This window comes from Acomys minous (genome assembly GCF_964271855.1).
Source record: "Acomys minous genome assembly, chromosome: 6".
In the NCBI taxonomy this organism is placed as follows: Eukaryota; Metazoa; Chordata; class Mammalia; order Rodentia; family Muridae; genus Acomys; species Acomys minous.
Genome location: NC_140487.1, coordinates 93,925,843 through 93,952,639, shown reverse-complemented (window position 1 = coordinate 93,952,639; position 26,797 = coordinate 93,925,843). Strand labels below are relative to the sequence as shown.

The 26,797-nt window shown below is 41.8% G+C and overlaps 1 protein-coding gene and 2 long non-coding RNA genes across 4 annotated transcripts in view; 1 reads left to right on the top strand and 2 right to left on the bottom strand.

Annotated features, from left to right (window-relative positions):
- LOC311600224 overlaps positions 1–170 on the bottom strand; it is an 11,206-nt gene extending 11,036 nt beyond the window's left edge. The window contains exon 1 of the long non-coding RNA XR_014780169.1: positions 45–170. This is a non-coding gene — a long non-coding RNA (uncharacterized lncRNA). The remainder of the gene's footprint in view (positions 1–44) is intronic.
- On the top strand, positions 145–26,797 carry NASP (nuclear autoantigenic sperm protein). 2 transcript variants are annotated; one of them, XM_084786560.1, is made up of 16 exons: positions 145–250; positions 700–797; positions 4,835–4,882; positions 9,382–9,492; positions 12,842–12,922; positions 15,805–15,914; positions 16,668–17,636; positions 22,914–22,993; positions 23,338–23,423; positions 23,535–23,608; positions 24,046–24,234; positions 24,334–24,500; positions 25,281–25,337; positions 25,424–25,501; positions 26,099–26,227; positions 26,613–26,797. In XM_084786560.1, the coding sequence occupies exons 2-16, from the start codon at positions 739–741 to the stop codon at positions 26,691–26,693; spliced, it is 2,319 nt and encodes a 772-aa protein (XP_084642686.1). In that variant the 5' UTR covers positions 145–250; positions 700–738; the 3' UTR covers positions 26,694–26,797. The 2 variants fall into 2 exon arrangements, with proteins under 2 accessions (XP_084642686.1, XP_084642687.1); XM_084786561.1 differs by lacking the exons at positions 145–250; positions 16,668–17,636 and having other exon boundaries at positions 257–797.
- On the bottom strand, positions 18,872–22,906 carry LOC311600222. The gene is made up of 2 exons (XR_014780167.1): positions 21,167–22,906; positions 18,872–19,976 (listed from the first exon to the last, which is right to left on the bottom strand). It is a non-coding gene; the product is annotated as an uncharacterized lncRNA (long non-coding RNA).

Sequence of the window (26,797 nt, the reverse complement as noted above, 5' to 3'; positions counted from 1 at the left end):
TGTACCAGTCAAAGGGGGTTAATCTAGAGAGAGGAAATTATTACCCCTCAGAATTTTGAATCAAGCGCGATAGTTTCATCTACAGCCAATCCTGGGCCAGCATCTTCTTTCGTCAGTAGTTGCTAAGGCCCGCAGCCACGCGTCTCTTTGGTCAGTTCTAGCCGTTGCTGTGGTTGGTACTCGTGCTCAGCTCTTGCGTTTCCATCCGTTAAGACTGAGAAGACACAGGGAAGACCCGTCACCTTCTCGGGTATTTCCATCAGAAAGAAACCCTCGGGGCCACTTTTTCCACACTCGCGGAGACTCCCTGCCTCCACCTAATGTGGAAGCCCTAGGCTGCCTCCCATTCAGAAGTTGCAGTACCAAGATTCTGGTGCTTCTAACACCACTAGCTACAAAAGCAGAAAGCTATTTGATTTTCGTTTTCTTTTTCCTTTTTTCTTTCTTCTCCTTTCTTAAGGAAAAACGGGCTAGGGCGGGAAGATACCCAAACGGGAACGGTTCCGGGGAAGTGCCCTTGTGACAGAAAGGTGTTGAGTACTGGCCCTTTAAACCCGAGGAGGAGGATCCGGAAGTCGATGGGCGGGACAAGGGGCCCTGGTATATAAGAGGGCCTCATTGGCGCGGGGTCTCCAATCTGCCATTTTCTGCAGCCGGGGAGGTGTGTGGCGTGCCGAGTTCTCTGTTTTTCCCTCGCAGGCAGTGTTCTTCCCACTGGCCCACCACCCCAGGGGGACGATGGCCACAGATTCCACAGCCGCTGCTGCCGTCGCCGCGGAGCTGGCTTCCGCTGACAAGTAAGCGGGACCCGTGGCGAGCTTGAGGCACTGGCCAGTCCGCAGGGAGAGCTGGCGGACTGGGCTCCGCGGGCGGGACGGACCGGAGGGCGGGACTGTTGCCTTCCCCTCGGCAAGCCGCGGGCGCTCGGAGAGGGTTGGCCTGTGGAGAAGCCCCGCTGGGGAAGAGCCGGCGCCCTAGCGCTAACGGCGGGTGGCTGGCGCCCCCTGCCCGGCTTTTCGCGGCCGCCATCTTGCCGGGGGCTGCGGCGGCGGCGGCGGCTGTCTCCATCGCCTGCCCCTTTTTCTTCCTCCCCCGGTCCCGGGGTGCCGGTAGGAAGGAAGGAAGGCGGGGCTCTCTGGTCCCAGTCAGCTCTCGAGCACCTACTACCCTCGCACTCCCAGCATGGGCCTCTGTAAAGAGTCGGTAGACGAACCTAGGAAAAAAAAAAAATGTCCAACAGATTTGGCGCCAAAAAAAAAAAAAAAAAAAAAAGCCCTACACACGAGGAAGAGGGCTTGGAACGGGGAGGGCGGAGTGGGCGGGGCTTCCCCGAGGGCGGGACTTTGCAAGCGTGCTTTTCACGTCTAGGTTCGGGAAGAGGGGGCGGGGCCTCGAGGAGGCGGGAAAACTCCATTGTTTGGGATTCCGGCAGCTCACGCGTGAGCAATAGGGCGCAGTAAGGTTTATTCAGTACACCTGCTCGTTTACAGTAATTCGGGGGACGTTACGGGCCTGAATCTCTGTGACCCTCAACCTTTGGGGGAAAAGTGTCGTGGCTCTTGAGGTTTTCGGTGTGGGTCAAAGATTCTGTTGTTTCAAGAGACATTTTTACTCTTAGCGTCTTTTGTAAAGGCGGCATGGCGCTTTCAGTCTTAAGCAGTGTTTACTTGCTAATGAGTCCGCCAAGCGAAAGAACCCCAAAGAAGGAAGGAATTGAAAGCTTTACAGTGCTAACCAAACATGAGCTACTATTTTGGATAGTGCACAGACTCATCCGATTAGTTCGAGGAAACAAATGTTTTCCATACCAATGGGCTTGATTTTACAATTTTTCCTGGCCATTTTTAGCCGTCTGCTTCTTATTTTTTTCCGGTCCTTGTGCACTTTAGAAGTTTTGCCTTGCAGCCGGGCGTGGTGGCTCACGCCTTTAGTCCCAGCACTCGGGAGACAGAGGCAGGCGCATCGCTGTGAGTTTGAGGCCAGCCTGGTTTACAATGTGAGTCTAGGACAGCCAAGGCTAGCACAGAGAAGCCTGTCTCGAAAAACAAACAAACAACAACAAGTTTTGCTTTTGGGGCTTGTGATATTTTTTGTTTTGCACTCCTTTTTAGACCAGGCTGGCCTCCAACTCAGAGAGTTGCTCCTTCCTCTGTCTCCCAGTGCTGGAAATAAAGGTGTGCACCACCCCACCCAGCTTATGGCATTTCTCCTATTTATTTATTTATTTATTTATTTATTTATTTTGAGACACGCCCTGCCCGGCTTATGGTTTTTTTGTTTGTTTGGTTTTTTTTTTCAATTACTATTTGTATAATTTTTGAAAAAGGGTTTTACTACATAGTCCTGTCTAGCCTGGAACTCACAATGTAGACAAAGCTGGCTTCAAAGGCAAAGATAGACCTACCTCTGCTTCCCAAGGACTGGAATTAAAAGCAAGGACCATCATGCCAGCCCTGATAATTTATTTAATAAGCTTATTTTAAGCCAGGTGGTGGTGGTGCACACTCCCTTCCTGGCCCGGGTCGTCCCCCTCCCCCAATACCCCCATGGTTTCTGTCTGTGGCCTTGGCTGTTCTGGATTTGTAGAAGAGGCTTGCATTGACCTCAACAGAGACCCACCTGCCTCTGCCTCCTGAGTGCTGGAATTACAGGTGTGCCACCATACCTGGCTGTGGTGGTTCATACCTTTAATCCTAGCACTAGGGAGGCAGAAGTAGGGGGAATCTTTTATGTGTTTGAGGCCAGCCTGGTGTACAGAGATAGTTCCAGGACTGCCAAGGCTACACAGAAACCATGTATCCAAAAAGTATATTTTTGAAAAATATTAAAGTTATTTATTGTTGTGTATATGTGTGTAAGTGGTGCCAGAGCAGTCATGTGGTCAGGGACAACTTTCAGGAGTGAGCTCTGGGGAATCAAACTTAGGTTATCAGTCCTGCACAACCTGTATTGCTGCTTGTTGAGACATCTTGCCAGCCTCACCTCCTGAGTGTTGGGATTACAGCATGAGCCACTAAATTTCTTGCCTCTTCTAGTGATTAAGTTTTAATTACTTGGACTGGAGAGATGGCTTAGAGGTTAAGAGCACTGTCTGTTCTTCCAGAGGTCCTGAGTTCAATTCCCAGCAACCACATGGTGGCTCACAACCATCTATAATGAGATCTGATGCCCTCTTCTGGAGGGCAGGCACACATGCAGGGAGAACATTGTATACATATTGAATAGTAAATTAAAAAAAAAGTTTCAGTCACTTAAAATTATTATTATTGTTGTTATTATTATTATTATTATTATTTTTGGTTTTTTGAGACAAGGTCTCTCTGTGTAGCCTTGGCTGTCCTGGAGTCACTTTGTAGACCAGGCTGGCCTCGAACTCACAGCGATCCACCTGCCTCTGCCTCCCGAGTGCTGGGATTACAGACGTGCGCCACCACACCCGGCTTCAGTCACTTAAAATTAAACACACAATTAGGGATAGATGTGGCACATATGTTTATTAATTCCAGCACTTGGGTGGCAGAGGTAAATTCATAGTGTTTTGTCAACTGTTAATGCCATAAAATGCAACGTGCAAAGCTTTAGTGTATTTAGAAATATGGTGCAATCTGACATTGCCATGTTATATATCTTTTATTTCATCTGTTACATATTAGAAATAAAAACCTAGTCCTTTAATCATGGTAGTTAAATAAATAAATAAATAAACCGGTAGTACCGGTTCCATTGGACCAGTATAATTAAATAGTCCTGAAGGTAGACAGTAGAGGTAATATCTCAGTGGTAGAGCACTTAAAGTATAGCATGTGCAAGACTTTGTTTACTGTCTGTGGAACATAATCAGTGGGAATATAACTAGCTGCTGTAGAGTTTATACATAAGGATCTAAAAGGCCGTTCTTGGATCTGGTAGATAGCCTGCTTTGGTCTATCTTCTACTTGAAAGTACTGCCTTTTATTTTTTCAATTTAATTTTTTAAAAAGGTTTTCTTATTATGTACACAGTGTTTTGCCTGCATGTACACCAGAAGAAGGCACCAGATCCTCATTAGAGATGGTTGTGGCTGTTGGGAATTGAACTCAGGACTTCTGGAAGAGCAGGCAGTGCTCTTAACCTCTGAGCCATCTCTCCAGCCCTGAAAGTACTGCCTTTTAAATTGTGACTGGTTTATTTCCCCCTTCTGGGTTTTGCTATGAAAGTTGCTGCTTATTTCAGTGGTTTGGAATTTTATTTATTAGGCTGCATTTGTTCAATTTTGTATAGCAGTAGGGGGAGCATGTGAGTTGAGGTCAGGAGACAACAGAGTCATTGTTCTCTCATACCATTGGATTCCAGTGATCAGACTTAGGTTGTCAGGCCTGGCAGCAGCTATGTCATTAACCACTAAGCCATCTCTCTGACCCAAGAATTGAATAATGTGTATGATAAACACCTGGCGGGATTGTGTACACCTTTAATCCCAGCAGTTGGGAGGTAGAGGCAGGGGGAATCTCTGAGTTCAAGGCCAGCTTGGTCTACAAATCCAGACAAACTAGGCTACACAGAAACCCTGTGTTGAAAAAACCAAAGAAAAAGAAAGAAAAAAAGTGGGGTGGGGGTGGGGGTTTCCCCTGTGTAGCCCTGGTTGTCCTGGAATTCAGTCTGTAGACCAGGCTGGCCTTGAACTCAGAGTCTCTTGCCTGTGCTGAGATTGAATGTGTGTGCCACCACTATCGGGCTCAGTGTTTAAAACATGAAAATTAATGTTTTATGATTTTGTATTTTTTTATTTTTCTGACATCGCTTAACATCCAACCTAAAATTGCCCTCCATTTTAATTTTTTATTTTTTATTATAGAATTGAAGATGCTCCTGCTCCTTCTACCTCTGCAGATAAAATGGAGAGGTAAGATTATATGGTATAATTGTGTTCGTATCTGGAACAGAAGTGAAGTAATGTACTTGAGGGCAGTTTGCTCATTGTGGATGGAATCCAAGGCCTTACTCATGGTAGTCAAACACTGTCACTGGAACTGTGCCTTTTGCCTCTGAAGTTTTCTTCTTAGATACCTCTAGGGTCTGCAAAACCTTTTCACGGATTCATTTAGATCATTTTTATAAAGAAAATCTGAGCCAGGTGGCAGTGGCGCATGCCTTTGAGTTTGAGGCCAGCCTGGTCTACAAAGCAAGTCCAGAGCAGCTTTTAGGTGAATCAAATGACAGTGACTGTTTAATAGAATTTGAGCTAAATGAAAATTAAGATTTTTGAGGATTGGCTATAGCTTAGTGTTAGTATGCTTTCTTAGCATTCACGAGAACCTAGGTTCAGGGCGGTAGTGGAGCAAGCAGTTAGGAGGAGGCAGTTAGGTGGATCTTTGTGATTTTGAGGCCTGTCTGGTCTACAGAGTGTGTCCAGGATAGCCAGGGCTATTTCACAGAGAAACCCTGTCTGGAAAAACAAACAATAACAAAAACACGATCTAGGTGTCATCTCCAGTAACAGAAAAAGACATTTTTGAGCTTACATTTTGTGATGTAAGCCCAGTTATCTTAGTTTCTTTTCTGCTGGGTATTATAAAACATGGACCAAAGGCAACCTGGGGAAGAAAAGATTTATTTGGCTTAACACTTCAAGTGTCAATAAGGGAAATCACTGGGAGTCATGGAAACACTCCTGGTTCCCTTTGGTTTCCTTATAGGCTCATGCTCAGATAGGTGTTTTTGTAGAGATCTACCTTTTTAGGGAGGGGTACTGCCCTCAGTGGGCTGTCCTACAGGCCAGTCTGATCCTGTGCTATTCTCAATTGTACTCAAATGACTCTAGGGTATGTCTAATTGGCAGAACATGGAATGCTGAGACTGGAGTTATCCTGGTTTATAGAATGAGGCCATATCTCAAAACAACAAAAAACCCCACCACCATCAAAAGCAAAATACCAACCAACCAAAAAACAGCCAGTCAACAAACAAAACTTAAGAATTTAAAATTTGGAAGAGTTTTTTGACCATGGTGAATTTGGTCCCAATACATAAAGTGTTCTGATGAGATTGGAGGTGACTTTAAAGAACTGGTAAGAGATAAGCATAATAATAGCACATCACTGCAATCTTAGCTATTCTAGGAGTTAAAACAGGAAGGTGATTGTCTGTTCATGGCCTGTCTGAAGGTCTTACTTTGTGAGACCCACATCCTATTTTCTACTAAGGATCACAAGCATGCACCACCAACCATGGCTAACTTAAGTTGGTCTTTAACTTGCTATGTAGCTGAAGATTTATACCACCACACCTGGTTTTATGCTATTCTAGCCTTTAAACCTAAGGATTCATACATAGGCAAGCATTTTTCCAACTTTGGCCACATCCCATTCCTAGTGAGGGCACACCTTTAAAACATTTAAAAATAATAATATAACAACAATAATATTGTTGTTATTTATTTTGATTTATTTATTTATTTAGACTGTGTTTCTCTGTGTAGCTTTGGCTGTCTTGGACTTACTTTTGTAGACCAGGCTGGCCTCGAACTCACAGAGATCCGTTTGACTCTGCCTCCTGAGTGCTGGGATTAAAATACACAGCTAAAATTTATTTTTTGAGGGCTGGAGAGATGGCTCAGAGTTAAGAGCACTGTCTGCTCTTTGAAAGTTCCTGAGTTCCATTCCCAGCTACCGCATGGTAGCTCAAAACCATCTATAAAGACATCTGGTGCCCTCTTCTGGTGTGCAGGTGTACATGCAGGCAAGACACTATACATAATAAAATCATTTTTAAAAATATTTTTATATGTATAGGTGTTCTGCCTACATGTATATTTATGTACCACCTGTGTACCTGGTGTCCCTTGGAAGCCAAAATAGGACATTGGATCCTCTAGAACTAAGTTGTGAGATGGCCATGTAGGCACTGGGAATTGAGTGTAGATCCAGTGCTCTTATTGAGCCCTCTCTGGCCTCCTGTATCCCATCCATGTCCCCATGCACTCTTTTTTTTTTCCCTCATGAGAACAGTCTTATTTTATCCCTGGCTGAACTGGAATACAATATATAGACCATGCTGACCTTAAACTTTGAGATTTACTTGCCTCTGCCTCCCAGTGTTGGGATTAAAGACTGCACCACCATACTTTAATTTAAAAAAGAAAAGAAAAAAAATTATGTTTGTGATATGAGTGCCTACTTCTACATGTGCTTGTAAGCTGTGGTTTTTTTTTTTTCTTCCTTCGACACAGGGTTTTTCTGTGTAACAGACCTGTCTGTCCTGGACTCTAGACCAGGCTGTCCTTGAACTCATGAGATCTACCTGCCTCTGCCTCCTGAGTGCTGGGATTAAAGGTGTTCATCACCATGCCCAGCTTTTTAAAAACATTTATTTATTATTATGTATACAGTGTTTGCCTGCATTAGTACCTGCAGGCCAGAAGAGGGCATCAGATCACATTATAGATGGTTGTGAGCCACCATGTGGTTGCTGGGAATTGATCTCAGGACCTCTGGAAGAGCAGACAGTGCTCTTAACCTCTGAGCCATCTCTCCAGCCCCCCTAGACTCACTTTTTATACCAGGCTGGACTCAAACTCACAGAGACCTGCCTGCCTCTTCCTCCCTGATGACAGGCATGCATAACTGCACCTGGCTTGCTTGTAAGCTATCATGTGTACGTGCATGTTCCCTTCATTGAATAAAGTATCTCAATTGAACCCAGATCTTGCTGAGTAGGATCCTTTCTCTGAAGTACATATGCATCTACCCTGCATTTAAGAGGGTACTAAGGAGCTTTATCCGCTGCGTTGATATCCCAGCCTTTTATTTATTTAGTTCTTCCCCCTTCATCTAGAGTCTCTCTGTATAACAGCCCTGCTTTTTTTCTGTGTTGGGTTCAAAGACATGCGCCACCACACCCAGCTTACTTAGATTATTTATTTATTACTATGTTTTGAGAGAGAAGGTTTCACAAAACACTGGTTGGTCTCAATCTCCCAGCATTTCCTGTGATGATCATGAACTTTTAATTCTCTTCCCTCTTAACAGCTAAGATTACAAGTCTATGCTGCTTTACCTGTTTCTATGCACTACTGGAGATTGAACCCAGAGATTTTTGTGTTTGCATACTAGGTAAACACTATCAACTGAGCTATATCCATCCATCCTTTATTCTTTATTTCTTGAGACAGTCTCACAGAGCCCTAGCCATCTTTGAATTTTCAGAGATCAACTTGACTATCTCTCAAATCTGGGATTAAAGTCATACAGCACTCCACTGGTTCTCCTTTTGGTTTTTAAAAGATGTATTTATTACTTATACAATATTGTGCCCACATGTGTATCCGCCCTCTGCAAGAAGGCACCAGATCTCATTACCACCATGTGGGTGCTGGGAATTGAACTCAGGACTTCTGGAAGAGCAGGCAGTGCTCTTAACCGCTGAGCCATCTCCAGCTCCTCCCTTTTGGGTTTATTTATTTATGATTTTTTTTTTTGAGACAAGGTTTCTCTGTATCCTTGGCTATCTTGGAGTTGCTTTATAGACTTTGTAGACCAGGCTGGCCTTAAACTCACAGAGATCCACCTGCCTCTGCCTCCCAGAGTGCTGGGATTACAGGCATATGCTACCATACCTGGCTCAGACAATTTTTAAAAAATGTTTATTCTGGGATTGTTTGCTGTAAAAATTAAACATTTTCCATTGATTGTTTGGTGCCTTTGTCAAATATTTAATTGAATTATGTGAATCTATTTTGTGGTCCGATCTGGTCTGTTTACCTTTATTTATGGCAGTACCATATTGTTTTAATCACCATTTCTTACCTAAGTTTTTTTGTTTGTTTTTTGTCTTTAGCATAGTGCTTTGTAAACCAGAAAGGCCTTGAACTCAGATATGGATCCCAGTAAATATTGTATTTCTAATTCTTGGGGTTTTTGTTTTTGTTTTTTTTCCTTTTTTTAAAAAAATAGTGGTAAATAAGTGTGACGTAGCTAGGGTTTTTTTGTTTTTGTTTTTTCCAGACAGGGTTTCTCTGTGTAACAGAACCCTGGCTGTCCTGGACTCTTTGTAGACCAGACACTGGGCTCGAACTCACAGGCCTGCCTGTGCCTGTGCCTCTGCCTCCCATGTGCTGGGATTAAAGGTGTACTCCACCACCGCCCGGCTTTAGCTAGGTTTTTATCTTTCTTTTTTATATAGGATCTTGGTGTGTAGTTCAAGCAGGCCTCACTCTCAAGTCATCCTACTTTTGCCTTTAGAGTGTTGGGATTATGGGTGGGTGTATGCTTTCATGTCTGGTTAATTTGCTAGGTCTTCCATAGCAGTCCAAACTTAAAACTATTATGGTTTATGTACTTTGTATTATGTATCCAGTGAGTATTGATTTAATATCTGACACTAAATAAAATATTTTTCTTGCAGTTTGGATGTGGATAGTGAAGCTAAGAAACTTCTGGGATTAGGACAGAAACATCTGGTGATGGGAGACATTCCCTCAGCTGTTAATGCATTCCAGGAAGCAGCTAGTCTTTTGTAAGTATATGATTTATTGTAAAGCAGTAATATATTGTAACAAAATTTTAAAAGGTTTTCTATGGGGAGGAAGAAGGAAGAATGAGGGTAGGTATATATAAGGAGTACAGTGGAGGGGTACTTGCCTAATATATGTGTCCAGTTCTTTGGACCACAAAAACAACTCTGGCTTTTTATTTTCTGTGGGTGAGTTAGACTTGTAATTTTAAAACCTAAGTATCACTAGGCAATTTCAGTCTTTAATTTTTTTTAATAAGGTGATTTTTTTTTATCCTAGTCATTAATGATCAAGAAGGGAAAAAACTTGTTTTTTTACTTTTATTGTATAAAATATGCTTGGGAGCCAAGTGGTAGTGGTGCATGCCTTTAATCCCAGTACTTGGGAGGCAGAGGCTAGCAGATCAATTACCAGGACACCCACGGCTACAGAGAGAAATCCTGTCTTGAAAAACAAAAATCAAAACAAACATTATACTTGGGTTCAATTCTAAGACCTTTCACATGGATAGCAAGTTCATTACCATTAAGCTATACCCATAGTCTCCTGGGACTATCAGTTGGTTTTATTTTTTAAAAAGAGTTATTTATTTATTATGTATACAGTATTCTGCCTGTAAGCCGGAAGAGGGCACCAGATTTCATCATAGATGGTTGTGAGCCACCATGTGGTTGCTGTGAGTTGAACTCAGGACCTCTGGAAGAACAGACAGTGCTCTTAACCTCTGAGCCATCTCTCCAGCTCCCAGAGTAGCATTTTTCAAACATTAACATTCATATTTGCTGATGCAACTGACTGGAATATGATGGGAACTGTGAGGTGGACATATATACTTGTATCTTATCGAAACAGGTTAGTTTTATGTATTGCCTTATAGGTGTTTTATTTTTGCCGTAGATTTCAATACTTCTAGAAGTCTTGGAAAAGTGTGAGTCTGACCCGGGCGTGGTGGTGTACTCTTTTAATCCTAGCACTCGGGAGGCAGAGGCAGGGGGATCGCTGTGAGTTCCAGGCCAGCCTGGTCTACAGAGTGAGTCCAGGACAGCCAAGGCTACACAGAGAGACCCTGTCTCTGTGTGAGTCTCCAAACTGTAGTTTTTCCTATAATCACTTTTTGAACTAGTTTTCTTGATGATAGTTAGTAAAATAGAAATTGAAGGTTAGTCATGATTTACATTGCATTTACACTAGGAAAAAAATCTTACAAAAAATTAGAATGAGAATGAAACCTTTTGTAGCTTTCAGGGTTAGTTTTTGCCCACCCCCAATTCCTTCTCACAGCATGCAGAACAGAATGCTATTTCTGGATGTAGACAGCAATCTCTGGGCCGGCCTTTGTTCTTTTCTGTCTGGACTTAATGAATTTGGTGTTATGGTATTTAGTTCTGTGCTATGAATGAAGATCAAATATGTTCTGGTGTCCTAGTTCATTTGTATTGATACACACCATGCCCCACCCGAATCTACTTTAGGTAGGTAGAGAGGGTTTATTTGGTTTACGTGTCCTGATTGTACTCCCGTCATTGGGGGTGTTCAGGGTAGGAAGCTGGATGCAGGGACTTAAGATGGAGACCATGAAGGAACACCACCTACTAGCTTGTTCTCTATGTTTTGCTTAGCTGCTTACTTGGCTTGCTTCCTTCTTGGTTTTACAAATCACGGTTTCTCTGTGTAGATTTGGCTGTCCTGGACTCTGTAGACCAGGTTGCTTGAACTAAGAGATCCCCCTGCCTTTGCCTCCCAGAGTGCAGGAGCCACCACGCCCAGTTTACCCTGTTTTCTTTTTCTTTTTGGTTTTTTTGAGGAAAGGTTTCTCTGTGTAGCCTTGGCTGTCTTGGACTTGCTTTGTAGACCAGGCTGGCCTCGAACTCACAGTGATCCACCTGCTTCTGCCTCCTTACCCTACTGTCGTGACTACCTGCTTAGAGGTGGCACTTCCTATAGTGGGTTGGGCCCTCCCATATTAATCATTAATGCAGAAAATGTCCCACAGACTACAGGTGGTCTGATAGAGGCATTTCACAGTGGAGGTTCCGCTTCGTAGATAACTCTAGCTTGTGTCAAGAAGCCAAAAACTAATCAGTGTAAACTGGTTAAGTATTAGGGGAAATATTTTAAAAGAAAGATTTATTTATTAATTATTAGGTATATAGTGTTCTGCCTGCGTGCATGCCTGTCCTCCAGAAGGGGGCATCAGATCTCATTATAAATGGTTGTGAGCCACCATGAGGTTTCTGGGAATTGAACTCAGGACCTCTGGAAGAGCAGGCAGTGCAGCTCTTAACCACTCATGTTTTTCCAGCCACCTTTTTGTTTTTGCTTTTCAAGACATGGTTTCTCTATTTTCTTGGCCGTGCTGGAACTAATTCTGTAGACCTGGCTGACTGAACTCAAGAGCTTCACTAGCGTGGGATTAAAGGTGGCTGCTTCTCCAGCCACCTTTTTAGTTCTGTTTCTTTTGTTTTTGTTTCTGGAGACAGAGTCTCTCTGTATAATCCTGGTTGTCCTGGAACTTGGCTCTGTAGACTAGGTTGGCCTTGAACTCACAGAGATCCTTCTGCCTCTGCCTCCCAAGTGGTGGGATTAAAGGCACGTGCTAACCATACTGGGCTACCTTTTTAGTTCTTCAATAGCTCTGAGCAGTTAATATTTTCATTTTATTAAAAAAGAAAATTCAAGGACAGGCAGTGGTGGCACACTTCTTTAATCCCAGCACTCAAGAGGCAGAGCTAGGCCAATCTGTTCAAGGCTGTCCTGTCTATAGAGTGAGTTTCAGGGCAGCCAAGGCTACAGAGAGAAACCCTGTTTCAAGGAAGAAAAAAAAAATTTAAGGCACTAAGAAGAATTTGTGTTATAGCTAGTTATGGTTTAAAGATAGGTATCAGTTTAGGTACCTGGTTTCTGAGTTAATGCATTAGGGGGCTCAAAAGATGGTTCAGCAGTTAAGAATACTGGCTGCTCTTCTAGAGTGCCCAGGGTACAATTCCCAGCACCCACGCGGCAGCTTGCAGCTGTCTGTAACTATACTTTTAGGGCTTATGACACCATTATTTAGACACATACATGTAAGCAAAACACCAATGAACAGAAAATACAAATTAAAACCGAATCCAGAAATGATGCTCTATTTCAGTATGGTTCTTTTTCTTCGTGTAAGTCACAACCAAAGGTCTTCTACCTGTTCTAGTCAACAATGGTATTTGTAATGTGGCAGGAAGAATAGTTCTACTTAGTTGGTGGCACTTAAAATATACATTATATATAGATGAAGAACGTTGATGTAACATTAACTTTATGTGCTGTTTACTACCAATTAACAATGTTCAGACTAGGTATTTACTTTCTTTGTAGAGGTAAGAAGTATGGAGAAACAGCTAATGAGTGTGGAGAAGCCTTCTTTTTTTATGGGAAGTCACTTTTGGAGTTGGCCAGGTATGTCTTGGAAAACCTCATTTTATGAATAGAATGTTTTATATCGCTTTGGTCTCTTTAAAGAATTAAAGCTTCCTTGTTAGCTAAAATTATGCAAGAAATAAGTTGAGGTTTTGAATTAGTGGAACAATGATCTTTTCAATAATAGTCAATGGTCAATCAGAATTTAATACAGGGATATGAATATTATGTACTATGAGCTAGCTTTACAGTTACTCAGCAAGAACTTTATAGAGTACAATTTGAATAAGTGATACATGAAAATATCTAGTAAATAAGATTTTCTGTTTGGAATTAAATTTCCCAAAACCTGGGGAAGTCTGAAGGAGAAGGACCAAGTTCAAGTTTTGTAGCCTAACTTGCAAAAGGAGACTTGTCCCAATCCCATATGCCCTTCTCTCCAGTTAAAAAGACTTACTATTAACATTCATGGGGACTGTTCGACAAATCTATTACGTAAGTCAACAAATCTATTACATAAATAATATTTAATTTGTTAATTTACTAATGAGCAGTATTCAGTTATAACTATTCTAAATAAACTATTTTGAGGATATGCAAAATAATAAATTATGAGTCTTTACGCATAATTCTGTTAAGTTTCCTAATTTTGTGATTATTCAGAGCACTTAATGACTTGTATGAAAATGTTGACAGACTGTCACTGGCCATTTAGGGAAATGGGAATGGAGGAGTAGAATTTATGTTTAGAAAACATAGTATTCCTGTTATTAATATAAATGGATAGATGTTTTATTCTGCTGGTGATAATTACTATTTGTACTTTTCAGGGTGACAATTTGCTTTCTCTTAAAATCTTTATTTTTACTTTTCGAGACAGGGTTTCTGTATGTTATCTTGGCTGTCCTGGACTCGCTTTGTAGACCAGGCTGGCCTCGAACATACAGAGATCCTCCTACCTCTGCCTCCCAAGTTGAACATCTTACAGCATTAATTTATGTTACAAGTTATAATGGTTTCATTAGTATATTTTAATTGTTCATAATGGGCTTCATTAGGACATTTTCATACATTGCATCATTTTTACCCACATTCACCCTCATGCCTCTCCCATTCCTGTTAATACTTTTCTTTCCAACTATGTCCTCACTTATGCATTGCTGTATGGTGAGTTTGATTAGGGTTGTTTACTAGCATGGTAGCTCATCAGCGCTCTGGCTTTCCCATCAGTTGTCTGTAGGTAGACAAATTTTAAAGAAGTGAATGAAGCCTATGAGCACCTCCCTTTTTTATGAATGTTGGCAGGCCCAGTCTTGTGGAGATCTTGAATAGGCTTTAAGCACAGTTGCTCTTGAGCGGAAGAGTCTTGTCATACCTCAAGTCAGTGTCCCTACCTTTCCTTTCCCCAGTTTATACATTCTTTTGTGTCTCTTCCTGATGTTCTGAGAGCAATGAAAAGGGTGATACAGATGTCCCACTTATGGCTGGGCATTCATTATTATTAATGTTTTCATTATTAGTTGTCTTCCTTGAGCGTGTAGTTGAGTTTTTTGTGTTCTGTTTTGGTAATGGTGGTGTTTTAGTTGACCAAGGCAACTTATAGAAATGAGTTTATTGGAGGCTTCCAGTTTCAGAGGGTGAATCCATAACTATCATGGCAGAGAGCATGGCCACACAGGGCTGACAGAGATGGCACTGGAGCAGTAGCCGAGAGCTTAGATAGTGCCACAGCAGCTATAGAGCTAACTGGGAATGTCTTGGGTTTTGAAACAACTTCATTTATTTATTATGTATGCAGTTCTCTGCCTGCATGTACACCTGGAGGCCAGAAGAGGGCACCAGATCTCATTATAGATGGTCATGAGCCACCATGTGCTTGCTGGGAATTGTACTCTAGGACCTTTGGAAGAGCAGTCAGTGCTCTTAACCTCTGAGCCATCTCTTCAGCCCAGCTTTTGAAACTTCAATGTACATTCCCAGCGACATTCCTCTTCTAACAACATTATACCTCAGAATCCTTCCCAAGTAGTTCCACTGGCTGGGGATTAAACACTCTAACATGAGCATATTGGAGCCATTCTCACTCAAACCTACTACAGGGGTTTCACAGAGAACTGCCTGATTCTGATGCCTAAGGTAGGATTATAGGCATGTGGCACAAGGTCCGGCCTAGTGGCTTTTTAGTTTTTTTTTCTGGCCGGGCAGTGATATAATGTGTCTTTATTTCCAGCAGTTAGAGGCAGACAGGCCACCAAGTCAAGGTCAGTCTGGTCTATAGAGCTAGTTCCAGGACAGAAGAGCTAAACAAAGGAACTCTGTCTTGAAAAACAAAAAAGAAAACAACCAAAAAAAATTTTTTTTTCTTCATTTATTTTCATTTGGGTGGGGAGGGGAGTTGAGACAGGGTTTCTCTGTGTAGCCTTGGCTGTACTGGACTCACTTTGTAGACCAGGCTGACCTTGAACTCACAGCGATCTGCCTGCCTCTGCCTCCCAAGTGCTGGGATTAAAGGCGTGCGCCACCACGCCTAGCTCCAAAAGTTTTTCTTATTTATGTGTAGATGTAAATATGTGCACATGAGTGCAAGTGTTCCTCAAGGCCAGAGTCCTCAGAGCCCATGGAGCTTGCGTTACATTTGTGAGCTGTCTGATGTGGATGCTAGCAACTGAACTCAGGTCCTCTGGAAGAGCAGCAAGTGCTGTTAACTACTGAGCAATTTCTTCAGCACTGCCTCGTCCCCCTCTTCCTCTCCCCCCCCCCCCCCTTATTTTTAAAGACGATGTCTTGTTCTGTGGACCTAGCTGGCTGGAACATGTAGAACTCCTGGTTTGAATATGTAGTTTTGTATTCTTTTTTTGGTTCATTTTCTAAAAATACATTGTTAGGAACTAGTTATACTTTTGTGCTTTTTCCTCTTATAGAATGGAGAATGGAGTGTTGGGAAATGCCTTAGAAGGAGTGCATGTAGAAGAGGAAGAAGGAGAAAAAACAGAAGATGAATCTTTGGTAGAGAATAATGATAATGTAGATGGTATGTAGAGTTGCATGCTATATTCAAGAGATGCGACGACCTACATTTTCTTTAGATAAGCTATGGAAATAGGGTTCTCCTTTACAGTGGTTGGTGTCTTCAAAGGTACTTGGGCTGATGCAATGGGTGTAAGCCATTACTAAAGTGATAATGAGCTTCGTTAAGAGAATAAGTAAGTGATAGTATCAAGTAGAGAAGGTCTTTTAAATTGGTATACTAAATATTAAGACAATATTAAACACTTTTTTGATCCATATTTTTATAACAACTTGCACAGCCCAGTTATTTTAATAGGAGTCCTTGGAGTACTTTTGTGCTTTATTCATCTTAGAAAAATAAATATTTTCTAAGTTTGTTAGAGCTTTACAAATCAAATAAATATCTATAATGTATAAGAGAAGAAGGAACTCAGGGGCCGAGGCATAGGCAGGGGCTGAGTTGAGGCCAGCCTGGTCTACAAAGAATTCCAGGACAGCCAAGACTACACAGAGAAACTCTGTCTCGGGAAAAAAAAGAGAGAGAGAGAGGGAGGAAAGCTTGATACTTCTTTTCCGACCTGATGTGAAATACACATTTCTTTTGCAAAAAGTTGCTTTGCTAGCTTGGACTCTCCTTTTGCTTTTCTCTTGGGTGGGTATCTGCTAAAATTTAGGCTACTTGAGGGCTTAAAGGGAATGTATTTCTAGTTTTCATTTATGCTTTTATCATTAAACTCGGAGACATGCTTATGCTTCATGTTCTTTAACCATGTAGAGGAAGCAAGGGAAGAATTGAGAGAACAGGTTTATGACGCCATGGGAGAAAAAGAAGCCAAAAAAGCAGAAGGCGAGTCTCTGTCAAAGCCTGAAACTGATGCAGAACAGGAAAGTGAAATGGAAAAGGGTGGAAGAGAAGATATGGATGTCAGTGAGCCTTCAGAGAAGCTACAGGAAAAAGTTGAACCAACTTCAAAACAGTTAACTGAATCCTCTGAAGAGGCAAAAGAAGCAGCAATACCAGGACTGAATGAAGCTGAGGTCACTTCTGGGAAGACAGAACAGGAATCATTGTGTACTGAGGAAGAAAAATCAATTTCTGGAGCTTATGTTCAAAACAAAGAATTCAGAGAAACAGTGCACCAGGGGAAGGGAGAGGAAAAAGTAAGCTTTGAGGAAAAGCCAAAAGAAACTTCAGAAGATCAGCCTGTTGGGGCTCCAGACAAGCAGGGCACTTCAGTGAAGGGAGATGCTGAGACAATAGACCCCACGGTCAAGTCAGTGGGTGGGGAGGAACCCAAAGAGCAGGCAGCTGCCTCTGAGAGCGAAGTAGGAAAGGCTGATCTTGAGCAACTGTCAGGGCAAGATGTTGAAGTGTCACCAGTGGTGGCTGCAGAGGCTGGATCAGAAGCCTCTGAGAAGCCAGGGCAGGAAATTACAGTTCTTCCCAACAATGGTTCAGTTGATGGACCATCAGCTGCAGGAGATCAGACTCTTAGTGAATCACAGACTTCTGCAGAAAAACTGACAGAAACTAAAGATGGCTCAAGTGTAGAAGAGGTCAAGGCAGAGCTGGTTCCTGAACAGGAGGAAGACATGCTACCTGTAGAAGAATCTGAGGCAGCTGGAGATGGGGTTGAGACCAAGGTAGCCCAGAGGGCCATGGAGAAAGCACCTGAAGACAAATTTAAGGTAGCTGCTAATGAAGAGACACAAGAGAGAGACGAACAGATGAAAGAGGGTGAAGGTAACTGGGATATGTCAGAGCTGCCGTGGGTGGAGTGTATTCTAGATTTGACTCACTAATCACTGGTAAAGTCAGCCTTCCATTCAGGATTTTCAGTCTGCCTTTGAATTAGGAAAGGGCATAATGAAAATGAGGTTAGTTTAAGAAAACGATGATAGGTTTAACAAATTAAATCAAGACCACCTAGTCTGGTAACCAATTTTTTACTTTTTACTAACTACAGAGTAGGTCTTCCAATTTCTGAAACTTGGCTAGTTTCAATAACTTGTTATGCCATACTAGCCAACGAGGATATGAAGGGTGGATTAGAAATGTGTGGTGGGATAGATAGGGAAATAGGCAAGGCTGGCAGAGAATGCTGAATGGATGTTCAATTGCATGCCTTTAACTTTTAAAATTTACTGTTCACATGGTTTCTGTGTTGTAGGAGGTAGGACCAGAGCAGTAGAATCCACTGAATTGGTGCACTTAAGCAGGCATGCCATTTAAGTGAAGGCAGAATGTCTAGAGGTTTATTCGCATTAATGTCCGTTGTCCCCTTCAGCAGAAAGTACTTAGCCATTATCCCTTTTGTTGCTTGCTTTCTTCATTTCATGCTTGCTTTGGCTGCTAATCAACTGGAGTGTTATTAGCTTAATTGTGATTCAATTTTATCAAGACTTTTAAGCCTCTAATTACTAATTGGCACGTCTGACTTGAGTTGTGCTCAGTTGGGGATTCTACTGTGTGTACGTTTCATCTAACATTGACATTAATATTGCAGGTATATTTCAGTTTCCTGTGTAATCATTAGACTTATTTCAAGAGTTGTCTTAAGTTATGGGTTTTCAGTGAGCCATCTTTACTACTTGACCATTCTGATACACATCTGCCTATGTGCAGGCCCCTGCACGCCAGCCAGCAGACATAGCTAGAAGTGAACTTGCTAAGTGGTAGCACTGTTGGGCTTCTTGAGCTTCAGGAGTTCTTTAATAGAAAGCACAGGATTTAACTCCTCAGTTTTTGAAAACTCTAATGTCTTGATTCTACCCCCCAAGTGTTGATGATTGAACACAGAGCCTTATTTTAGCCAGGCACTCTAGTATTAAACCCAGTGTTGAGCCCCAAATAAGGTGACACTTTTCAGTGTTATTTGGTACATTTTACACATAAGGAATGGGAGAAATCCTTCCTCACCTAAAAAAGAGATGCGTGAACCTGTCTTTAGGATTTAACCATCTTGTATAGTTGGTCCCTTTATATCTGATAAATGCTAATCTTAATGTGTGTAAAAGGACATGCCATTCCAGTGTGAGAACCTGAGTTTGAATGAATCCCCAGAACCCATACAAAAGTGGTTATGTACTACATCTATAATACCAGCGTACCTAAGGGGAGATAGGAGCTACAGACAGGACAGTTTCCTGGAAGCTTGTGGAACAACTAACCTGACACACCAGAGACCCTTCCAGTGTCTGACCAGACTCCTATGCAGATGCCATAATGCCAGTGCACTCATACTCAAATACATGGGTCTCTACACCCCAGTGCATGGGACGACAGTGAGTGCTGGGATGCTTGCCTGGCACTTGCAAACTTTGATCCTAGTATCACAAATAACCCATTTTGTGGTACTTTTTACAATTTCTGATATATCTATATCCCTCACTGTGTTAGTTTAATTGTCATATTAGATGTGGTTGATAACAAAAATTTAAATTGCAATCATAAAGGTTGGCTATACTCAGACGGTCTGTGCTAACTGATCTGTTGGGTATCTGATTTACCTGTAGAAATCTAGAGTCCGCACTGTTTCATTTATTTGTTTTTAAGGCAGGATCTCACTGTAATCCAGACTGGCCTCAAATGTGGCAGTTCCCCTGCCTGAGTGCCCTCTGTGCTGGGTTTAAAGATGTGAGGATTGCATAGTTTATTAATTGTAATATAATTTTTCTTATTTCTAATTTTGGCTTTGGCATAGTTTAAGGATGTCACAAGATCAGATAAATGGTATAAACAGGAAAATGGAATACATATATGACTAGTAATACTCATTTTCAAGAAGCTCAGAAAGTACTTAAGTTTATATTTGCTGAGGTCATTAGGACATTCCTACTATTGTTTGGTTACTGGTTACTAAGTTTGGGAGTTTTCTAGCTACTGGCTTTCTTATCAACCTAGCTCATCTACACTGTTCCTTAGATTTTTCAAGAGAAACCCATTAGCCTCCAACTTTTAATGAATGATCCCCCTGCCTCAGTCTCCCAAGTGCTGGGATTATATGAGGGACCATGTAATGTCTCTTTAATTAACTTTTTTTGTTTTTTGAGATAGGATTTCTCTGTGCTAGCCTTGGCTGTCCTGTACTCATTTTGTAGACCAGGCTGGCCTTGAACTCACAGCAGTCTGCCTGCCCCCTGCCTCTTCAGTTCTGGGATTAAAGGCATGCGCCACCATACCCGGCTAGTTAACATTTTTAAGAGTATTGTTAAAGCATATGTATCTATTTCTGTACTCTTGAATTATTTTTAAAAAAAGATTTATTTAATATGTATAAAATGTTTTACCTGCATGTACACCCACATACCAGAAGAGGTCACCAGATCTCATTGTAGATGGTTGTGAGCCACCATATGGTTGCCGGGAACTGAACTCAGTACCTTTGGAAGAGCAGGCAATGCTCTTAACCTCTTTCCAACTCCCTCTTGAATTATTTTATGAGAATGAAGAAGTCAAGCTGGATAAATGGCTTAGTGGTTAAGAGCATATACTGCTTTAAAAAAGGACCAGAGTTTGCTTCTTACTACTCACATTGGATCTCGCTCTCTCACACACACACACCAGCCCCCCCCCCCCTTAAAAAATATTTTAGAAAATGCTTTGGAAGAGCCAGGGCATGGTGGCACATACCTTAATCCCAGCACTGGGAGGCAGAGGCAGATTTAATATGAGTTCCAGGACAGCCAAGGCTACACAGAGAAACCCTCTTTTGAAAAAAAAAGGGGGGGGGGGAGAAAATGCTTTGGTTTGGTGTTTTGTTTTTCTTAGAGGGTTCCTCTGTATAGTCTTAATTGTCCTGGACTCACTTTGTAGACCTGACTGGCCTCAAATTCACAAAGATCTGCATGTCTCTGCCTCCTGAGTGCTGGGATTAAAGGCATGCGCCACCACGCCCAGCTAGAAAATGCTTTGGTAGCATTATTTCAGAAGCACTGAATTGCATAGACAGGAAAAAAAAAAAAAACAGTCTTTTTATACCCTGGGAACTAGCCAGTTGTGGAGCTCCAGTTTCTGAAAATAAGGTGGAGAATTATATAGGAAGACACATAACATTGACTTATGGACACACACCTTACATACAAAAATGAACCTTGTGATTAATTAAGGCTTACTTTAGTTGTTGTTTGCAAACAGTCCATGTACTGTGGTTAGTTCTAGCAATTGGCAATATATAAGAATTTTCAGCCGGGTATGCTGGCGCGTGCCTTTAATCCCAGCTCTGGGGAGGAAGAGGCAGGCGGATCACTGAGTTCGAGGCCAGCTTGGTCTACAAAGTAAATCCAGGACAGCCAGGGCTACACAGAGAAACCCTGTCTCAAAAAACAAAAAATTTTCTATGTCCCCATTGTGAAACAATTGGTTTGCAGATAAAATTGCTCACATTTAACCTTGGTTAGATAGGCATTGTGTCACACATTTAGTTGGCCCTTGGGAAGCAGAGGCAGCCTTCATGTTATACATCTCAAGTTTAGAACAGTTAAAGCTACACCACTTCTCAATAAAATACTAAGGCACTTATTTATTTATTTATTTATTTATTTATTTATTTATTTATCTTGGTTTTTCGAGACAGGGTCTCTCTGTTTTAGCCTGGGCTGTCCTGGACTCACATTGTAGACCAGGCTGGCCTCAAACTCACAAAGATCCGCCCGCCTCTGCCTCCCAAGTGTTGGGATTAAAGGTGTGCACCACCACGCCCGGCCTAAGGCACATATTTATTTGTTTTGTTTTTTTCAAGACAGTTTCTTTGTTCAGCCCTGGTGTAAAGTTGTGTGCCACCACCACCCAGCTCTAAGGCATACTTTTTTAATATTTGCATTCCCATAATAGGTTGTTGACTAGTGACATTTGTGATTCTTCCCACCCACCACCCAGTTAAAAATGTCGAGCATATTGAGGCCAACCTGGTCTACAGAGTGAGTTCCAGGGTGGCCAAGGCTATATAGAAACCTTGTCTCAAAAAGCCACTCCCCTCTACACCCCCCCCCCACACACACATGTTGAGCATGCTGGCTGCCGTGTACTCCCGTTTAGTTTAATGAAAGATGGCAATGAGTACTTGCTTAATACATGTGAACCAATTGTACCAACTAAAATAGTTGACATGAATTTTAAGTTGTTTTACAATAAAAGTTTTTTATTAGGTGGGCATGGTGGTGCAGGCCTGTAATCCCAACACTCAGGGAGGCAGAGGAAGATGAATCTTTTAGTTCTAGACCAGTCTGGTCTACAAAGTGAGCCTAAGACTGCCAAGGCCACACAGAAACCCAGTCTTGAAATCAAGAAATAAACAAAGCTTGTACTTGAACAACTGATTTGTGACTGTACATGAGAATAATTATGAGTGTGGCTATACATTGAAGTCCTTTTTTTTTTTTTTTTAAGACCCTGAGACAGGGTTTTTCTGTGTAGCCTTGGCTGTCCTGAACTCACTTTGTAGACCAGCCTAGTCTTGAACTCACAGAGATCTATCTGCCTCTGTCCCCGCCTCCCAGTGCCCAAGGTTTATAGGTGTGTGCCACTTTTAAATCTTAAATTTTAAAGTAACTGGTTTCTTTATTCCCAATTTTTTTGAGCTGAACAGTGTGTGGCATGCTCATTGGGGAGGAATTGATGAGGACATCTCTTCCCATGGCTTTCAGTTGTTCTGAAAAGACTGGAATTACTTAGTTTCTTGGTACTTTGGTAGTCTTAACAAATGTCTAAAAAACTGTTTGCTGAGTGAATGAGAGTTTCTAGCAAGAGGTAATGCATAGTTTTCTTTCTTATTCTGAATCACACCAGGTTTATATTTACAATAAAGTCATTAGTCTTTTTAACAATGACACTTAGATGAATAGACTATAAAGTATTCTGGTCTAGGTTAGATTTGAGTTAGATGGTGACCACTGACTTTATCTTCAGATCAGGTGCTAACTGTTCTCTTTTAGAATGTAGGTTGACAGATATTTATCAGAATGAGACCAGACAGAAAATATCTTTAGTTACACTTCAATACTGAGGAATTTTTGTTTATAGAAACTGAAGGCTCAGAGGAAGAAGACAAAGAAAATGACAAGGCTGAAGAAACACCAAATGAATCCGCTCTTGAAAACAAGGTAAGCTGTTATATCTTGAGTACCATTTCAACTGTGTTACTGTAGGGTTATGGGTTACTACTATAGGGCAAGTTATTGTAGATAGCTGGTGCTTGGTTAGGGCTTAAGGTTCCTTTTTTCCATGAAATACAACATCACAATTATATTTCACTGACATAAAGTGATGTAAGTTAGAGGCCTTGTAATGGGAGCCCATTTGGTAGGTTTTAGAGAAGGCCTGCATTTTGAATTGCAACCAGTATTTTTTCCCCCAAATTATAGTAAATTATACATTTAGATTTATTCTCTAAAAAGATGCTTGTCTTATATTTTTGCCTAATGCCAATGATTTGGATATACTTCAGTCTCTTCAAGAAAATGAAGAGGAGGAGATTGGGAATTTAGAGCTTGCCTGGGATATGCTGGATTTAGCCAAGATCATTTTTAAAAGGTAAAAATTCTTGGTGCTTTTGGGCTCGGGTGGGACTTTGTGGTTGAAAATAGAATCAGTTTTAGGATTACACAATTATTTTAAGGCTATACTAATCTTTCTTTCTTTTAGGCAAGAAACAAAAGAAGCCCAGCTTTATGCTGCACAAGCTCATCTTAAACTTGGAGAAGTTAGTGTTGAGTCTGGTAATGGTGTTTTCCATTTTGCTGTCTCCTATCTTTCCCCATGTTCCTACTCTCCTCATTTTCCTAAGAATTGACCTTGAGCAATGAAAAGTAGAAAGGCAGACTTTCCAGCCCTCTGCTGACTAAAGCAGAAATACATGTTAAGAGTTAGCATTGGCTGTCTATAGTACCTGGAGCAGGGAATAGCCTTGTAAATGGTCTGTTCTGACAGTTAATGCGGGCACCCAGGAGGAGAGGCAGAGATCGGTGCATCTCAGCTCAAGGCAAGCATGGTTTGCATAGGCCAGCCAGAGCTATATAGTGAGACCCTGTTTGGAAAGAAGGGGAGAAAGAGAGGAGGGAGGGAGAGAGAAATATAACATGAAAGTTCATTCCTGGACTGAGTTGATAATGAGTGCTGTCCATCCAATTTTTGGTGTTCTGTCTTTATTCACTAGAGAATTACATCCAAGCTGTGGAGGAGTTCCAGGCTTGCCTAAGCCTACAAGAACAATATTTGGAAGCTCACGACCGTCTCCTTGCAGAGACTCACTACCAGTTGGGCTTAGCCTATGGCTACAACTCTCAGTATGATGAGGCAGTGGCACAGTTTGGCAAATCTATTGAGGTCATTGAGAAGAGAATGGGTGAGTGAACAGCAGCTACTTTATGCTAAGATGATGCAGTGATTTACATTATGAAAAAAATGTCCATTCCTATTAATGACTTAAGCTGGTTCTTTGTAGCTGTATTAAATGAGCAGATGAAAGAGGCTGAAGGCTTATTGACTGAATATGAGAAAGAAATTGAGGAGCTGAAAGAACTGCTGCCTGAAATTAGAGAGAAGATAGAAGATGCCAAGGAATCTCAGCGTAGTGGGAATGTAGCTGAACTGGCCCTGAAAGCTACTCTGGTTTGTTGATTTTTATCTTAAAATTTTCTAAATAGGCTTGTACTACATGCAAGCGGTATATATATGCAGACAAAATACTCATTCACATAAAATAAAAATAAGCACAACTTTAAAAATAAACTTATAGCCGGGCGTGGTGGTGCACACGTTAATTCCAGCACACGGGAGGGACAGGCAGGAGGATCTCTGTCAGTTGAGGCCAGCCTGATCTTCAAGTGAGTCCAGGACAGCCAGGGCTGTTACACAGAAAAACCTGTCTTAAAAAACAAAACAAACAAAAAATCTAAATAAATACTTGTGTGATACAATTAATGTTTATAAGCCATTTGCAAGGAACTTTTCCTCATGGCTTGATGTTGAGAGTGTTGACTAGAACAAGAGCTCATCGCACTGGTATCAAATACTACAGTGTTTGGAAAGTATGCTCGCAGGCAGCATGTTCTGGTGTGGATTCTGTCTCTGCTACTTTGTGTGACCTTGAACATTTCTTTGCCTTTCAGTATAAATACTATTACCTGTGTGAAATGCTTTTGACTACATAGAAAAGGCTTAAGTCGTGGAACCTCTTAGCCCTAAATTGCCTGGTTCTGCTCCTAGCCACTGGCCTGCTGGGGAATGCTCTGTGAAGAGCCTATGAGTTTCCCTGGTGTCTGTGTGGAAGATCTTGCTGTGATGCTAAAAACACAGGCATTTCCCCTTTCAGTTAGGTGCTTGTGTTGTGGGTCACTTAAGCCTGTGTGGCTGGGGTTCTGTGCTGCAACTTGTCTGTGTCTCACACAGGTGGAGAGCTCTACTTCAGGTTTCACTCCTAGTGGAGCGGGTGCCTCAGCTTCCATGGTGCGTATTGTGTTTCTGTCAATAGGCCACTGTGATTCTAACAAGGTGTTCGTAACTTGTCAGTAACACAGGCTTATTTTTGCCAGATTGCCAGTAGAAAACCAACAGATGGTGCTTCCTCATCAAATTGTGTGACTGATATTTCCCATCTTGTCAGAAAAAAGGTAGGTAAAATTTACATGTACTTTCCCCCAGTCTGCATTTGAGGGTGAGTTGTTTGAAATAATATGCTAATAAATATATATATAGTACATATAAGTAAATATATACTATACTTCTAAGTGGTAGAGTGACACACTCTTTTTCAAAAGAGCTAACTAAGGCTTTTTGCACCTTACCTGACAAACTCATGGCTCCTTAACTATTTGGAAAGCTGAGCATTCATCAGATAAGCACAATTCAGGAATCTGGCTGTTTTTCTTCATAAATGTCTGCCAATAGTCCTAATCAGTGATTCTTGCCCTGTGGTGTAAGTCTTCGAATCTGTGTTCAATGACCTAAAGCAGTAACCTGTTTTGTCCTTTACTGTTCACTTCTGCACCACTCACCCTCACACAATTCCGTGTACCTCAATGAGGGGAGTTCTGTGATAAAATACATTGGGGCACTCCTCCTTATTCTTTTGTATAGTGGTCAGCATTGTCCTGTAACTAGAAAGCAGATCCATGGGGCCCGTGAGTCTGGATGTTCAAGATCTTGGCATCACAAGGGTTGTATGATTATTTTTCAATCATCTTAAGCTTTTACAATTCTACTTTTAGAGGAAACCAGAGGAAGAGAGTCCCCAGAAAGATGATGCAAAGAAAGCCAAACAAGAGCCCAAGGTGAATGGAGGCAGTGGGGACACTGTTCCCAGTGGAAATGAAGAGTCAGAAAATATGGAAGCTGAGGTGGGTAGTTTAAGACTTGGCCACTTTCCTCACAAGCTGTTCTTAGGGCTGGAAAGCCAGGCCTCCCTAGTGCACATGTGCCTCTCATAGACAATGACCTCACTGAAAGTAAACTGCATATGAAGCTATAGCATATCTAGGAGATGGGCTCTGTTCGTGATTTTCCTAAAGAATATATGGAAAAGCACTAGGTCAGCAATAGTGTTTGATCATGTCTACTTGAGCCTTCCCATGTAATGTGTGAACTACTGCCTTTGTCAGTGTTACTATCTTGTAGGGAAGTACAGGGCACCTCTGTTTAATTATGACTGGTGCCTGCCTGCTTTGTTAAATATGTTGGTGGCTTATGTCAGGGTAAGTTATACCCAGGCTGTTTGTCTTTCAGGCTGAGAATCAGGCCAAAAGCCGGGCAGCAGCAGAGGGGACAGTGGAGTCTGCAGCTACAGTTGGGAGCACTGCATGCTAAGAGCGCAGAACCTTCCTCCTGAGGGAATGTGGTTTTGTACATAATGTATTTTTTCACTTCGGGGGATTCTTTTTGTATAACTTCAATAAAGATTGTAGACCACA